Below are 15,536 nucleotides of genomic sequence, written 5' to 3' on the forward strand. Positions count from 1 at the left end.
ACATAATAAAATGGGTGCTTTAGTTCAGTTCAGTCGCTCAGTCGTGTCTGACTCTTTGCGAGTCCATGAACCACAGCATGCCAGGCCTCCCTGTCCATCAACAACTCCCAGAGTCCACCCAAACCTATGTCTGTAGAGTTGGTAATGCCATCCAGCCATCTCATCCTCTATCATCCCCTTCTCCTCCTGCCCTCAATCTTTCCCCAGCATCAGGGTCTTTTCAAATGAGTCACCTCTTCCCATCGGGTGGTCAAAGTATTGGAGTTTCAGCTTCAACATCAGTCCTTCCAATGAACACCCAGGACTGATCTCCTTTAGGATGGACTGGTTGGATCTCTTACAGTCCAAGAGATTCTTAAGAGTCTTCTCCAACACCACAGTTCAAAAGCATCAATTCTTCTGCACTCAGCTTTCTTCACAGTCCAACTCTTACATCCATACATGGCCACTGGAAAAACCATAGCCTTGAGTAGATGGACCTTTGTTGGCAAAGTAATGTCTCTGCTTTTAAATATGCTGTATAGGTTGGTCATAACTTTCCTTCCAAGGAGTAAGCATCTTTTAATTTCATGGCTGTAATCACCATCTGCAGTGATCTTGGAGCCCAGAAAAATAAAGTCAGCCAGTGTTTCCCCATCTATTTCCCATGAAGGGAAGGGACTGGATGCGATGATCTTTGTTTTCTGAATGTTGAGCTTTAAGCCAACTTTTTCACTCTCCTCTTTCACTTTTATCAAGAGGCTCTTTAGTTCTTCTTCACTATCTGCCATAAGGGTGGTGTCATCTGCATATCTGAGGTTATTGATATTTCTCCCAGCAATCTTGATTCCAGCTTATGCTTCCTCCAGCCCAGCGTTTCTCATGATGTACTCTGCATAGAAGTTAAATAAGCAGGGTGACAATATACAGCCTTGACATACTCCTTTTCCTATTTGGAACCAGTCTGTTGTTCCATGTCCAGTTCTAACTGTTGCTTCCTGACCTGCATACAGGTTTCTCAAGAGGCAGGTCAGGTGGTCTGATATTCCCATCTCTTTCAGAATTTTCCACAGTTTCTTGTGATCCACACAGTCAAAGGCCTTGACATAGTCAGTAGAGCAGAAATAGATGTTTTTCTGGAACTCTTGCTTTTTCGATGCTCCAGCGGATGTTGGCAATTTGATCTCTGGTTCCTCTGCCTTTTCTAAAACCAGCTTGAACATCTGGAAGTTCACAGTTCATGTATTGCTGAAGACTGGCTTGGAGAATTTTGAGCATTACTTTACTAGCGTGTGAAATGAGTGCAATTGTGCGGTAGTTTGAGCATTCTTTGGCATTGCCTTTCTTTGGGATTGGAATGAAAACTGACCTTTTCCAGTCCTGTGGCCACTGCTGAGTTTTCCAAATTTGCTGGCATATTGAGTGCAGCACTTTCACAGCATCATCTTTTAGGATTTGAAATAGCTCAACTGGAATTCCATCACCGCCACTAGCTTTGTCCGTAGTGATGCTTTCTAAGGCCCACTTGACTTCACATTCCAGGATGTCTGGCTCTAGGTGAGTGATCACAACATCATGATTATCTGGGTCATGAAGATCTTTTTTTGTACAGTTCTGTGTATTCTTGCCATCTCTTCTTAATATCTTCTGCTTCTGTTAGGTCCCTACCATTTCTGTCCTTTATTGAGCCCATCTTTGCATGAAATGTTCCCTTGGTATCTCTAATTTTCTTGAAGAGATCTCTCAAATCTTTCCCATTCTATTGTTTTCTTCTATTTCTTTGCAGTGATCACTGAGGAAGGCTTTCTTATCTCTCCTTGCTATTCTTTGGAACTCTGCATTCAAATGGGTATATCTTTCCTTTTCTCCTTTGCTTTTCACTTCTCTTCTTTTCCCAGATATGTGTAAGGCCTCCTCAGACACCCATTTTGCTTAAACAAAGCCAAAAAAATAGGGCTAAAAAAAGATGATGAAGAAGAATTGGGAGCAAGATTTTCTGAGATCAATGATTATGGTCCTAGATGTTTTTAAGCTATCAGCTGTGATTAAGAAACAAAACCAAAATCTTGAGTTCCGGGGAAATGAGGGAATGACTCAAACCTGTGTTTCTTTGGCCCCACCCCCTTGGGTTCAGAATTCAGTGCTTTGAGGAATATCGCAGCAGCCAGAGGAGAGCTGAACAAAGGGCAAAGCAGTTTGAGGTAACCACCAAATAAATAAAAATTAAAAATGTTAAAAAAAAAAAAAAAAAAAAAAAGGCAAGGGCACAGCTTCCGGGCTGCTGTGGCTCAGCACAGAGCCACACATTGGGAGCCTCTGGGCCAGGCTGCAATGCTGGGCAGTGAGTTCACCAAGCAGAGGGAATTCTAGACTCCCCGCGTGGCATCTGACCGTGTTCCCTCTGGTGTCTGGGTCTCTACCAGTATCCAGTGATCCCCGCCTTCTAGACACAGAGAAAGCCCCGAGCTACTATTTTTCATGGATTTCCCCAAGCAGTTCACTAACCCTGCGTGTATGGTTTTCATAGCTGAAAATAATCTAGTAAGCCCTGTGAAAGACTGTTTTCCCTTTGCCCCAGTGTCACTGAGAGATGACTGATGCATAATATTGTGTAAGTTTAAAGTGTTGATTTGATACAGTTGTGAATTGCAAAATGATTACCACCAACCCATTAGTCGCCTCCATGCTATCAGAAAGTCACCGTTTCTTTTCTATAGTGAGAACATTTAAGATCAACTCCTGCGTGTGTTTTGATAGTTCGTCTGCCTTTCCCCTTCTCTTTTTTTCTTAGTTTGTCGTGTCCTTGACACTTTGATCTCTTCAAGTCCTCCCTTTCCCTTCCCTCTTTGCCTCTCATCCTCAGATCCCAGTTTGAAGATACCATCCTCTTCTTCCTTCCCAGCATTGGTTGTAAGAACCCTACACCTTTCCTTCTCAGAAACCACCATGCAAAGGACACCTCTGTAAATTCTCACCATCAGTGACCACTGCTCTGGGCCAGCAGAGGAATAAAGCCCTGCAAAGGAAGGCCATAACACCCCTCTCATGGTGGATGCTGGGGTATACCACCCAGGACCCCCTTTTAGGACTGAAGAGCGCCTTCCCCCAGCTACAGCGAGTGCTGGCTGCTGGGGGCTCGCAGCTAGGTCCCTGCTGAGGAGTTGCCCTCAGCAGAAGGAACTACCCTTGCCTGAGATCAGAGCTCCTCCCGGGGACAGCTCTCATCCAATGAGCAGTTGACATGAGGTAAAAAGGTCCAGCCCCCTTGCCTGGATTCATCATGACTTGAGGTCCCATCCTAGCTCTAGAGCTTTCCACGGATAAATCGTGCCCTTTTTTTACTACCACGTCAGTGTTTCAACCTCTCCATCCACTCAGTCCAGCTTCCCTCACCCCTGGGTAGGTGTTGTTCTCCGGGGTGCCTCCTATCGACCCTCCTGCATGCAAAGCTGAGTCTCGGAGTCTGCTTCCCAGGGAGCCTGACCCATGACGCCTTCTCTGTGTGCTGATGACAACGACAGCAGCTCACGATCACTGAGCACTGTGGTGTGCAAGGCACCCCGCTTCACAAGGTCCTGTCACGTGCAATCCACACCAACCCCGACAGTGCGAGGCTGCTACCGACGCATGTTTGAGATGAAAGAACTAAGATTCAGGGAGATTAAGCAACCCCCTTGTGGAGAAGCCAGAAAGCAATAGCTAAGGGTTTACGTTTAGCTCTGACTATAGAACTTCCCTGGTAGCTCAGTCGGTAAAGAATCCACCTGCAATGCAGGAGAATTCCATGGACTATATAGTCCTTGGGGTCACAAAGAGTCATGACTGAGCGACTTTCACTTTCACTTTCTTATGGAAATTGCTCATTCGTGTCTGACTCTTTGTGATCCCATGTTTGACTCTATACAGACCATGGAATTCTCCAGGCCAGAATACTGGAGTGGGTAGCCTATCCCTTCTCTAGAGGATCTTCCCGACCCAGGAATTGAACCAGGGTCTCCTGCATTGCAGTCGGATTCTTTACCAACTGAGCTATCAGGGAAGCCATCACTTTCACAGAGGGTGTCACCAAAGCTAAGAGTTCTTTGAGAAAACCTTGTTGAGGGTCCTTGTTCTGACTCCACGGTTATCTTGTCTGTGAGTCCGTCTCCTGGTGGCCAGGTGAGCTCTCTGGCTACACTTCTATCGAACCACTCATCCCACTGTGTTGTGATCAGCTTTCACGATTCTGTTTCCCCATGAGAAACTGAGCCCCCGGTTCTTAGACATCCAGTACTAAGTATCTGCTCAGGACATAGTAAGTGCTCAGTGTGACATGTGAGTTGAGAAGTCCCCTCTCTGTAACTGGAAACATTGAGTGATGGTCTCTTGAAAGGAAAGCAAAGGGCAGTAGCCTCTGGAGACATCACTTGCCTTCACCTCTTGGCTTTATAAACCTTAATGTGCCTCTGTATTGATCTCTGTAAAATGTGGGCAATGTGTATCTCTCAGCCTTGTTATGGTTGCTGTAAAAATTAAGTATCACACTTACAGACGTTTAACACCATGTCTGATACATAGTATGCACCCCATAAATGTTATCTATTACAAGACTTAGCCACAAATAATTCCTTTTCTCTCCATCCCTATCATCTGAGGAATTAAAATGAGGGTTTCTAGAGATCTGCTAGTTTATTGGGCCCCTCAAACCATCACAAAGCCCTACATGAGAACCCATCACAGAAAGGACCTATCTCTTCTTAAAAAGTCTTCTTGTGGGAACAGCTGATTTGAGGCTACTTAGAGCAATTTTTCTCAGTGCTGATCACACATGAGAATGTGTGCCTGGGTAAAACACTCTCAGAGCTAGGACCAGAGTGTGCATATTTGGGGATTTGTGGGCCGGGGAAGGGGGATTTGTGTGTGTTTGTGCACGGGAGGGGGGAGCTTTGATGGTCATGACATGCATCCAGAAAATTACTGTACCTGAAACTTGCTCAGACTGCGCCCACGTGGTCAGCAACTTCTGCTGGGAATGGGGAGGGGGGTTGACTGCCTTGGCTCACGAAGAGTGGGGCTCACTAACTTACACAGATCTTGTTAAACATGAATTCAAAGTATTGGGTTGGCCAAGAAGTTTGCTCTGGAAAAACCTGGAAGGACTTTTTGGTCATACCAGTATCTTGGAGATGTTTCAGAGAATCATAGAGTTCATGAATTGAAGAAACTTAAAACATGTCCACTGGTTCTATATCTTGAATTTCCTCCATGACATCTCGTTGTGGTCTTCACAAATACCCTTAGTAACCAGGAATGTGACAGCCAGTCCAAAATTTTTATCAGCAATTTGGACAGAAAAGTCAATGGCTTGATATCTGCATTCTCAGAGGCTACATATCCAAAAGGAAGAGCCAATTTTTTGGATGAAAGAATTAGGATCCAGGAAAGAGCCAGACAAATCAGAATGATGAACCTAATCTAATAAGACCACATTTAACAAGAGTAATATAATTCTTTGGACTAGGATCAAAAAATTCAGCTGCCTTAGAGGACTATGAGAGAGCTTTTCATTTTCTTATCTACTTAATCATCATCTATTAATTTTTACCTTGTCTCATCCCAAAGACAACTTGAGATAGCTTTAAAAGAAATGGTACAGCAGCAGCTCTCTAAGTGTGTTTTTTAGAGCAGCGGCGGCAGCAGCAGCTGGAAGCTTGTTAGAAATGCAGATTCTTTTTTTTTTTTTCTTTATTTTTTTTTAATTTTTTTTTAAACTTTACAAAATTGTATTAGTTTTGCCAAATATCAAAATGAATCCGCCACAGGTATACATGTGTTCCCCATCCTGAACCCTCCTCCCTCCTCCCTCCCCATACCATCCCTCTGGGTTGTCCCAGTGCACTAGCCCCAAGCATCCAGTATCATGCATTGAACCTGGACTGGCAACAGGTTTCATACATGATATTTTACATGTTTCAATGCCATTCTCCCATATCTTCCCACCCTCTCCCTCTCCCACAGAGTCCATAAGACTGTTCTATACATCAGTGTCTCTTTTGCTGTCTCATACACAGGGTTATTGTTACCATCTTTCTAAATTCCATATATATGCATTAGTATACTGTATTGATGTTTTTCTTTCTGGCTTACTTCACTCTGTATAATAGGCTCCAGTTTCATCCACCTCATTAGAACTGCTTCAAATGTATTCTTTTTAATGGCTGAGTAATACTCCATTGTGTATATGTACCACAGCTTTCTTGACCCTCGCCCTAGACCAGCTTAGTCAACAGTGCAGGAGTGGGACCCGGCCATCTGTTTTAATAAGAACTCCTCAGAATTCTGGTGTACAATCAAGTTTGAGATCTAAGATAACAGAGCCTAAGACTTTTAAAAATGGCAACCCCAAAGCATTCAGAAAGTTAAGATGATGGTGAGTGTTAGAATGACATAGAGAATGAATTCCAGAAAGCGCTGCTGTTTTCAGGGAGGGGTGCTACAACTTTGGCCTGGAGCTTCCTAGTAGCCAATGAAAAGAAACAAATATGATCAGTTTCTACACTGTGCTGGGCCTGTGAGACCCACGTAAACTAAACCTCTGTGTTGAAATTTGAGGGAAAATCCCCAGTCTTCATAAAGAAGAGAACGTATATTGTAACAAATGATATGTTCAACAATCCCTCAGAAAGTAAAACAGCGGGTTTCTGAAGGTGGTTTCTGTGACCACGTATCTCTCAACTGAACCAGATGGGGCAAGATTAGGGATTCCTATTGAGTGTGAGGTCAAAATATATGATTGGGGTCTATTGAGGTGCATTAGTAGAGAAGTAGGATTCTGGAAGATTTTCAAGATTTTCATCACATTGTCCTTTGTCTAGTGATCTGTGCCGAGGACACTGATGGCCTCTGGGAAGAACAAGACGGCAGGAAATCCAAAACCCTTTACCATGAGCAACCTTCACCTTACCTTCACCTGGAAAATAGAAGGGGACTTTCTCCACATCTACTTGCTCTTCTTTGCTAAATCCCTCTTTGGGCCAATTTTCTCTCAAACTGGAAAATTAATAAACTATAGCTGGGCATCTGGTCCCATAACTTCATGGGAAATAGATGGGGAAACAGTGGAAACAGTGTCAGACTTTATTTTTTTGGGCTCCAAAATAACTGCAGATGGTGATTGCAGCCATGAAATTAAAAGACACTTACTCCTTGGAAGGAAAGTTATGACCAACCTAGATAGCATATTGAAAAGCAGAGACTTTACTTTGTCAACAAACGTCCGTCTAGTCAAGGCTATGGTTTTTCCAGTGGTCATGTATGGATGTGAGAGTTGGACAGTGAAGAAAGCTGAGAGCCGAAGAATTGGTGCTTTTGAGCTGTGGTGTTGGAGAAGACTCTTGAGAGTCTCTTGGACTGCAAGAGATCCAACCAGTCCACTCTAAAAGAGATCAGTCCTGGGTGTTCATTGGAAGGACTGATGCTGAAACTGAAACTCCAGTACTTTAGCCACCTAATGCAAAGAGTTGACTTATTGGAAAAGAGTCTGATGCTGGGAGGGATTGGGGGCAGGAGGAGAAGGGGACGACAGAGGATGAGATGGCTGGATGGCATCACTGACTCGATGGACATGAGTCCGAGTGAACTCCAGGAGTTGGTGATGGACAGGGAGGCCTGGCGTGCTGCGATTCATGGGGTCGCAAAGAGTTGGATACGACTGAGTAACTGAACTGACTAACTGAACTGATAGCTGGGCTGATTTTTCAGTCATCCACTTACTGGTGTCCTTGAAGAAATAACTCAGAAGCTTTTGCACGGCAAAGGAAACCATAAACAAAATGAAAAGACAACCTACAGTCTTGGAAAAAATATTTGCAAATGGTACAACTGACAAGTGACAGATTTCCAAATTATACAAACAGCTCATACAATCCAATATCAACAAACCAAGTAATCCAATCCAAAAGTGGGCCGAAGACCTAAACAGACATTTCTCCAGAGAAGACATTCAAAACAAGCAACAGGCAGGTGAAAAGATGCCTAACATTGCTAATTAGTAATGAAATGTAACTCAAGCCCACAATGAAGTATCAGAATGGCATCACTGAAAAACCTACAAATAATAAATGCTGAAGAGGGTATACAGAAAAGGGAGCCCACCTACATTGTTGGTGGCAATGTAAATTGGTACAGCCCCTATGGAGAATATCAGGGAGATTCCTTAAAAATCTAAAAATAGAGTTGCCATTTGATCCTGCAATGCCACTCCTGGGCATAGAACTATACTTTGAGAAGATACACACCCCTATGTTAATTGCAGTGCTGTTTACAATAGTGAAGACGTGGGAAGAATCTAAATGCCCATCAACAGATGAATGGATAAAGAAGATGTGGTACATGCCTGGGCTTCCCAGGTGGTGCTAGTGGTAAAGAACCCGCCTGCCAGTGCAGGAGACATAAGAAACATGGAATTAATCCCTGGGTTGGGAAGATCCCCTGGAGGAGGCCATGGCAACCCACTCCAGTATTCTTGCCTGGAGAATCCCACGGACAGAGGAGCCTGGCGGGCTGCAGTCCATAGGGCTGCAGAGAGTCGGACGACACTGAAGCGACTGAGCACACACACAGACACCTGATACATGCATACGTATGATGGAAGATCACTCAGCCATAAAAAAGAACGAAATGACGCTATCTGCAGCAGCATGGATGAGCTCACAGACCATCATACTAAGTGAGGCAAGCAAGACAGAGAAAGACAAGTATTACACAGTGTCATTTATATGTGCAATCTGAAAACTGACACATTTGAGCTTATTTAAAAAACAAAAATAGACTCACAAAGAAAACAAACATATGGTTACCAAAGAGGAGGGGTGGGTGGAGGGATAAATTTAGGAATTTAGGATTAGCGGATATACACTACTGTCTATCAAATAGATTAAAAAAGGGACCTACTACAGCAAAGGAGCTATGTTTCAGTTCAGTTCAGTTTAGTTGCTCAGTCATGTCTGACTCTTTTCGACCCCATGAATCACAGCACGCCAGACCTCCCTGTCACCAACTCCCGGAGTTCACCCAGACCCACGTCCATCGAGTTGGTGATGCCATCAAGCCATCTCATCCTCTGTTGTCCCCTTCTCCTCCTGCCCCCAATCCCTCCCAGTGTGGCCAAAGTACTGGAGTTTCAGCTTTAGCATCATTCCTTCCATAGAAATCCCAGGGCTGATCTCCTTCAGAATGGACTGGTTGGATCTCCTTGCAGTCCAAGGGACTCTCAAGAGTCTTCTCCAACACCACAGCTCAAAAGCATCAATTCTTCGGTGCTCAGTTTTCTTCACAGTCCAACTCTCACATCCATACATGACTACTGGAAAAACCATAGCTATGTTTAATATCTTTTAATAATCTATGGTGGGAAAGAATCTGAAAAACTGTGTGTGTGTATATATATACATATATGTATATACATACACATATATATATGTATATATACATATATAAAAAACTAAATCACTTTGCTATATGTCTGAAACACTGTAAATCTCAGTAATAACACTTTAAGCCTCTCATTTGACTAATAATTTAATATAGGAGGGAACAAAAGCCTTACCTTTCTAACTGTGTCAGTCTTGGAGAAACACAGGGTTGCATTTTTGCATCGAGCACCTTGCAGTACTATTTCTTTTTGCAGTGCCCTCAGATGTTTAAGGACTTCCCTGGTGGACTTCCCCAGTGGCTCAGACAGTAAAGCATCTGCCTACAGTGCAGGGGACCTGGGTTCGATCCCTGGGTCAGGAAGATCCCCTGGAGAAGGAAATGGCAACCCACTCCAGTACTCTTGCCTGGAAAATCCCATGGACAGAGGAGCATAGTAGGCTACAGTCCATGGGGTCGCAAAGAGTCGGACACGACTGAGCGACTTCACTTCACTTCACTTCTCTTCAGATGTTTAAGAGAGTCACATAAAAAGTCAGCAAGAAAGACATCTGACAGTCACCCCTGGTGTGGGCCCGAATCATCAGGCATAGTCAGTGCCCCCCGCCTCAGAATTCCCAAAGGTGCAAGTGAAGTCGCTCAGCCATGCCCGCTCTTTGCGACCCCATGGACAGTAGCCTGCACCAAGCTCCTCTGTCCATGGGATTTTCTAGGCAAGAGTACTGGAGTGGGTTGCCGTTTCCTTCTCCAGGGAATCTTCCCGACCTAGGGATTGAACCCAGGTCTCCTGCACTGTAGACAGGCGCTTTACCATCTGAGCCACCAGGGAATTTTAGAGAAAATTAGAAACTATTATAATGATGATGCATGGCTTGATATGCCTCTCCCTGTGTTTTTTCCTGAGGGAGTGGGAAGAAAAACGTGTTTGACAGACCCAAGTTTAAGTCCTTTCCTTCACCATTCACTGTCTGTGTGGTCTTGGGCAAGGAACTTATTATTGCTAAACAATGTTACTTGTTTTGCTTGGGGGGAAAAAAATGAGGTCATTAATGGTTGTCCAGTGAGTGATTTACGGATATTGATTCTAGTATTTGTTTTCATTTGTATTTTGGGTTCATGAGGCAGAAACCACACACATAACCCAACGAAGAGCCCTGTTATAAACATGTATGTGAAGTATCCAAGGGCCCCTTAGGTATCTGACGGCAGGGGGCACATGGGGCAAGGAGGCACCACAGGTCGAGAGTGGGCTCTTCCATCCTTGGTAATTCAGCAGTGAGGTGTGTATAGCTGACCCTGGTGGAAGCTGCTGGGTTGGCTCTGCGACCTGGCTCAGTCCTATCTTTTGACATCCTCTCTGGTACCAAGTTGTTCTCTTGATGCATGTTTTCCAGTTCATAGTTTCTGAGATCCAGTTCTTGGACCAGCTCATTTGCTTTATGCTGCATGCGCTCCTGCTCAAACTAGGATTGGCCACTCCTCCAACACTGGGTCCAACCATTGGTACAGTCAGCTGGCAAAGAGATAGGAAGTTATAAATGTGGGCCCTGGATGTGCCCCCTTCATCAAGGGCAGTGGATGGAGTCCCTGTGAAGAGGGACTAGGGTGTCATCTGTGAGGTCCCAGGTTCTGGACTTGGCTTGGATTTGAATCCTGACTTCGACAGTTTCCACAGATGAGACTTTACACAAGTAACTTGTTGAGCCTAAGTTTCCTCATCTGAAAAGTGGGTATGATAGTTCATACTTTGTAGGAGTGTTGTTGAGTCTTAAATAACAAAAGGAAAATGTTTATCCCAGTTTCTGCCCCAAATGAGGCCCTCAGTAAATGCTGGCTGGCTCCATTTGAGGAGGAGGTGCGTGGGCAGACACCATGAAACAGGTCTGATGTAGCATAAAGGTGCTTCGTCACCACCTCGTCACCTCCTCTCTGCTGAGATAAACAACACTGACCCATCCCCCCTCACGTGGGACACACCTCCTTCATGTTTCCATCCTGAAGGTGACTGGCTTCCTCCACAATCCTGAGTGCATGCCTCACTGAGAAAACGGGGTGCTCCTGGCTCTATAAGGTCTTGGCCCTTATAGAGGCTAAGCCCTTATATAAGGCTCTATAAGTCTTGGCCCTTCTCTCTGGCATTGAGTAGCTGCCTCCTCATTTATAATCACTGCACCCGCTTCATGCTGGATGGAAACTGAAGGCTGCCCTACAGAGCAGTGCTACAGGCATCTCGGCTGAAACCTTGTCCAAGGGGCTGGCGCGTTTACAGCACTGTCAAGTCATCTCTTTTGCCATTTCTCCATCAGGGGTCTTGGGAAATCATAAGTTTTCACATGGAGGATATAACACGGTGAGCTGAAATATGTGTGACATGAGATGGAGTGTTTGATTTGGGATGTAGAAATTCCTTTCATTGTTATACAGTGATGTTTTATTTATTTGATTGTGTCGGAAAATGGGCTATTTCACAGAAGCGAAGCTTACAGATAGCTCAAGTTTTCCCATTTCAGCTCTGAAACGATTTTTCACTCTCATTTAATGGCAATCTTCCCAAAATATATCTCACACTTCAGCCTTCTTAATAGAAGACACAGATATTATTATTATTGAATACGTACTTTTTACTTGGCACAATGCCTGACTCTCATCAGTTTTCCCAACAACCCTGTGATACGGGTGCTCTCATAACTCCCATTTCACAGATGAGGAAACTGAGGCTTAGAGAGGTTGCATAACCGACCCAAGGTTACCCAGGGAGAAGTCGTGGAATTGAGACTTTATTCAGCCACATTATTGGAGAACATTTTGGTTACTAAGTGGCCCTAAGAACTATTAAACATCGAAACAGGATCGTTGGAAGTCTACACACACATTTCAGAAGGGTGTCCATGACTCTGAGCATCCCTTGGCTGTTTTCTAAAAGGTGTTAGTACTCAACCTGGCAGCACGTGTTTTTGAATATTCATGAATATTCTTTGATTCAGTGTGTGTTGCTTGAGTACCTACTGTGTTGCTGTGGGTATGAGGCATGCCAGGTATTCTGGGAGCCAAGAAGTGTGAGGCATGCAGCTGTCTTCAGAAAGGGCACACGTCAGAGATACTTCGGTGGGGGGAATATGTGAATCTGGCCTCATTTGTGACTAGAAAAACCTTGAGAAAGGGGTGACTCTAATCCGCCTTTCAAGGAAGTCACCCTCCTTGCCCCTGTCCATTGCTATGGATGAGACTGACAAGTGGAGACCAGAGGTGGAAGGTAGACGTCCTGTGTCCCTGGCTGCAAAGAGGCCGAGGAAGAAATGGACAAGCTGTGTTTAAGAAAGAGTTCAAGTCTTCTGCTTGCGAGAGAAGCTGTGGTCAGAGGCCAATAGGCCTTGGGCCAGACCGAGGACTTTGGTTTCTCCAACCCATGTTTTCCTTAGATGGCAGCTTGTGAAAACAGGAAGTACGTTAGAGCCACATGTGCGAAAAAAATACATGCTCGTGTATTTCACATACATGCTTTCTCACTTCATTCCTTCACAGCTGTTAAATGCAATTCTCAATTGTAGCTCTTAAAAAAACAACCAATAGTTTGGAACATTGGTAGCATCATTACAATCAAGTATGTGGATTTCCAAGGCAATGACTTTGATATAGTTTAATGATAACTTTCTTACTTCAAAAGTAATATGTCTATAGAGAATACCAAACAATTTCTCTCAGCCAGAGAAAACTCAGGTTTTTGAAACAAGCCTTCCAGTCTTCCCACACCCACTGGCCTGTCCCTTTGACCTCTCTCTTTCGAGTCACCGTCCTGCAGGCGCACCCAGCCTGGTCTCTTGATGGCTCATGGTCAACATTACGGCTGGCCTTTATGTCGCGGTGCTGGTGTAGGTCTGTGACATGGTTGAAAGTGAAAGCGAAAGTTGCCCAGTCATGTCTGACTCTGTGACCCTGGAATTCTCCAGGCCAGAGTACTGGAATGGGTAGCCGTTCCCTTCTCCGGGGGATCTTCCCAATCCAGGGATAGAACCCAGGTCTCCCACATTGCAGGTGGATTCTTTACCAGCTGAGCCACAAAGGAAGCCCAAGAACACTGGAGTGGGTAGCCTGTCCCTTCTCCAGAGGCTCTTCCCAACCCAGGAATGGAACCTGGGTCTCCTGCATTGCAGGTGGATTCTTTACCAGCTGAGCTACTTGTGACAGTCTATTTGAGACCTTTTAAGTTAGATCTTTTTTTCTCTTTCTTTTTCATAGATAGGTGGGTAGCCATTATGTCTGGCTGCTTTCTGTGTTTCTTCTTATAAGCTCTTCCTAGTATTTTTTTTTCCCTCAATTAAGTGCTAGAATGGCTAATGACCAGGCTGGTCAATACATTTTTAAGAGTTAGAGTAAGGAGGCTGTGAGTGGGGACAACGAGGCTCTCTCTTGAATTACAGCGTGAACGCTGCAGATGCCATTTGAAGGGCTGAGAAAGCATGAGTTGTCTAGAGAGATAATTGTTTTGCTTTCTTGGTGACATCTAGCTAAGTAACGTTATTATTAGACACATTTTTCCAGAAAGTTAAAAAAGAAAGAAGAGAGGAACTGGGGGAGGAAGGGGAGGGAGGGGATGGGAAGGAAAGAAGAGTCAAGCCAGTGCTTTCTTTCCATCTCATCGTGAATTTCTCTCTTTTCATTTTGCTGTTTACAGTGGTTTAAACTTCATTGACTTGATGGTGCGCCAGGGGAATATCGACACCCCTCCCAAGACCCCGCTGGTGCCAGGATTTGAGTGTTCTGGGATTGTTGAAGCCCTAGGGGACAGCGTTAAAGGATTTGAGGTAATGTTTTGACTTCTGACTGAAAGGGTGATATTTATCTGGAATCTATTGAAATAATACAAGATTAAACAAAACATTATGCAAAATGCATTTGAAATCATCTGTAACATGTCTTCTTGTTATTTGCTTTTTAAAATTTATTTCAATTGAAGGATAATTGCCCGATAGTAGTGTGTTGATTTCTGCCATACGAGTGACTCGCCGTGGGCACACATATGTCCCCAACTCCTGAACCTCCCCCAGCCTCACCCCACCCCTCACAGAGCATGGCCTGGAGCCCCCCGTGCCGTCAGCGGCTCCCATCAGCTATCTGTTTCACACACGATATTCATAAGTGATAGGACTTTCCCAGTGTCTCATGCCTTTCTCAGGGACCATCTTGTTACAACTCCTCGCAACAGTCTGGTGAAGTGGCCAGGGGAAACCTTAACATCCCCTTTATTCACTTTATAGCTATTAAAAGGATTTTTAAAAAGAAAAATGTTTTTTTAAAAAGATTAAAATGAATACAACTATGGATTTGGCCATGGGTTAACCAAGCGTACACCCCTCCTCTCTCTACTCGTGGCTCCCATTTCGCCATCACATCAGGCTCAGAAGTTAATTACAAAATGCAAAGGTTGGTGAGAAATAGCCTCTGTTTCTTCTAATCACTTATAAGTCATTATTTCAGACATTGAGAAAGGGCATTTTTGGATGAAAAATTTAAAGACAAAGGGTAGAGTTATCTGACAGTAAGACAGAATTGGCTATGGGTTGGTGGCTTGGGGAGTAAGACAAGTCTACAAAGGGTTATTATATAATTCTGTTTTTGTACATGTACATAACTCCCAATAACAAAATTTTTAATCACTGAAAATATCCTATTTACCATTACCATATAAATCAAATAGGATCTGGTCTATGAAAACTGAAAAACCTATGGGCAAATCAACTATACAAAATTGTGGTAGTTGAGAGCAAGAAAAGCCATTGGAAATCAGGCATAAGAGCTCTCATTAAACTTTAGTGCTTCCCCACGGAGAGACAAAGAGACCTCACACTTGAGAATCCATCATAACCAGAAACATGGGCAAGTTACTGTTTTTCAGCCCCATCACAACCCTGCAACGTAAAGATTATTATCCCCTTAGAGATGAAGTTCAGAGGGTTTGGTAGTTTTCCATGCGGTCAGAATGAGAGCAAGTAGAAGGTGAACCTGAATTCAAACCACTAGAGAGTTTTGATTCTTCCTACAGTCCCACAATCTTTACCCCTCCTCCCCACCTGCAAATGCTGCATTGGATGGTTAATACAGGAAGAAAAATCCTGTAAAAGGCAATGCCAAAATCCCCTCGGAATCGA

The 15,536-nt window shown here is 44.1% G+C and overlaps 1 protein-coding gene across 2 annotated transcripts in view; it reads left to right on the plus strand.

The window, feature by feature from the left end:
- The window catches only part of VAT1L (vesicle amine transport 1 like), a 169,047-nt gene that overhangs the window by 17,229 nt on the left and 136,282 nt on the right, over positions 1-15,536 (plus strand). For both annotated transcript variants that reach the window (XM_061386820.1, XM_061386821.1), the window contains exon 2: positions 14,063-14,192. In XM_061386820.1, coding sequence (XP_061242804.1) covers positions 14,063-14,192 — 130 coding nt within the window. The remainder of the gene's footprint in view (positions 1-14,062; positions 14,193-15,536) is intronic.

The sequence above is a fragment of the Bos javanicus genome, chromosome 18 (genome assembly GCF_032452875.1).
Source record: "Bos javanicus breed banteng chromosome 18, ARS-OSU_banteng_1.0, whole genome shotgun sequence".
In the NCBI taxonomy this organism is placed as follows: domain Eukaryota; kingdom Metazoa; phylum Chordata; class Mammalia; order Artiodactyla; family Bovidae; genus Bos; species Bos javanicus.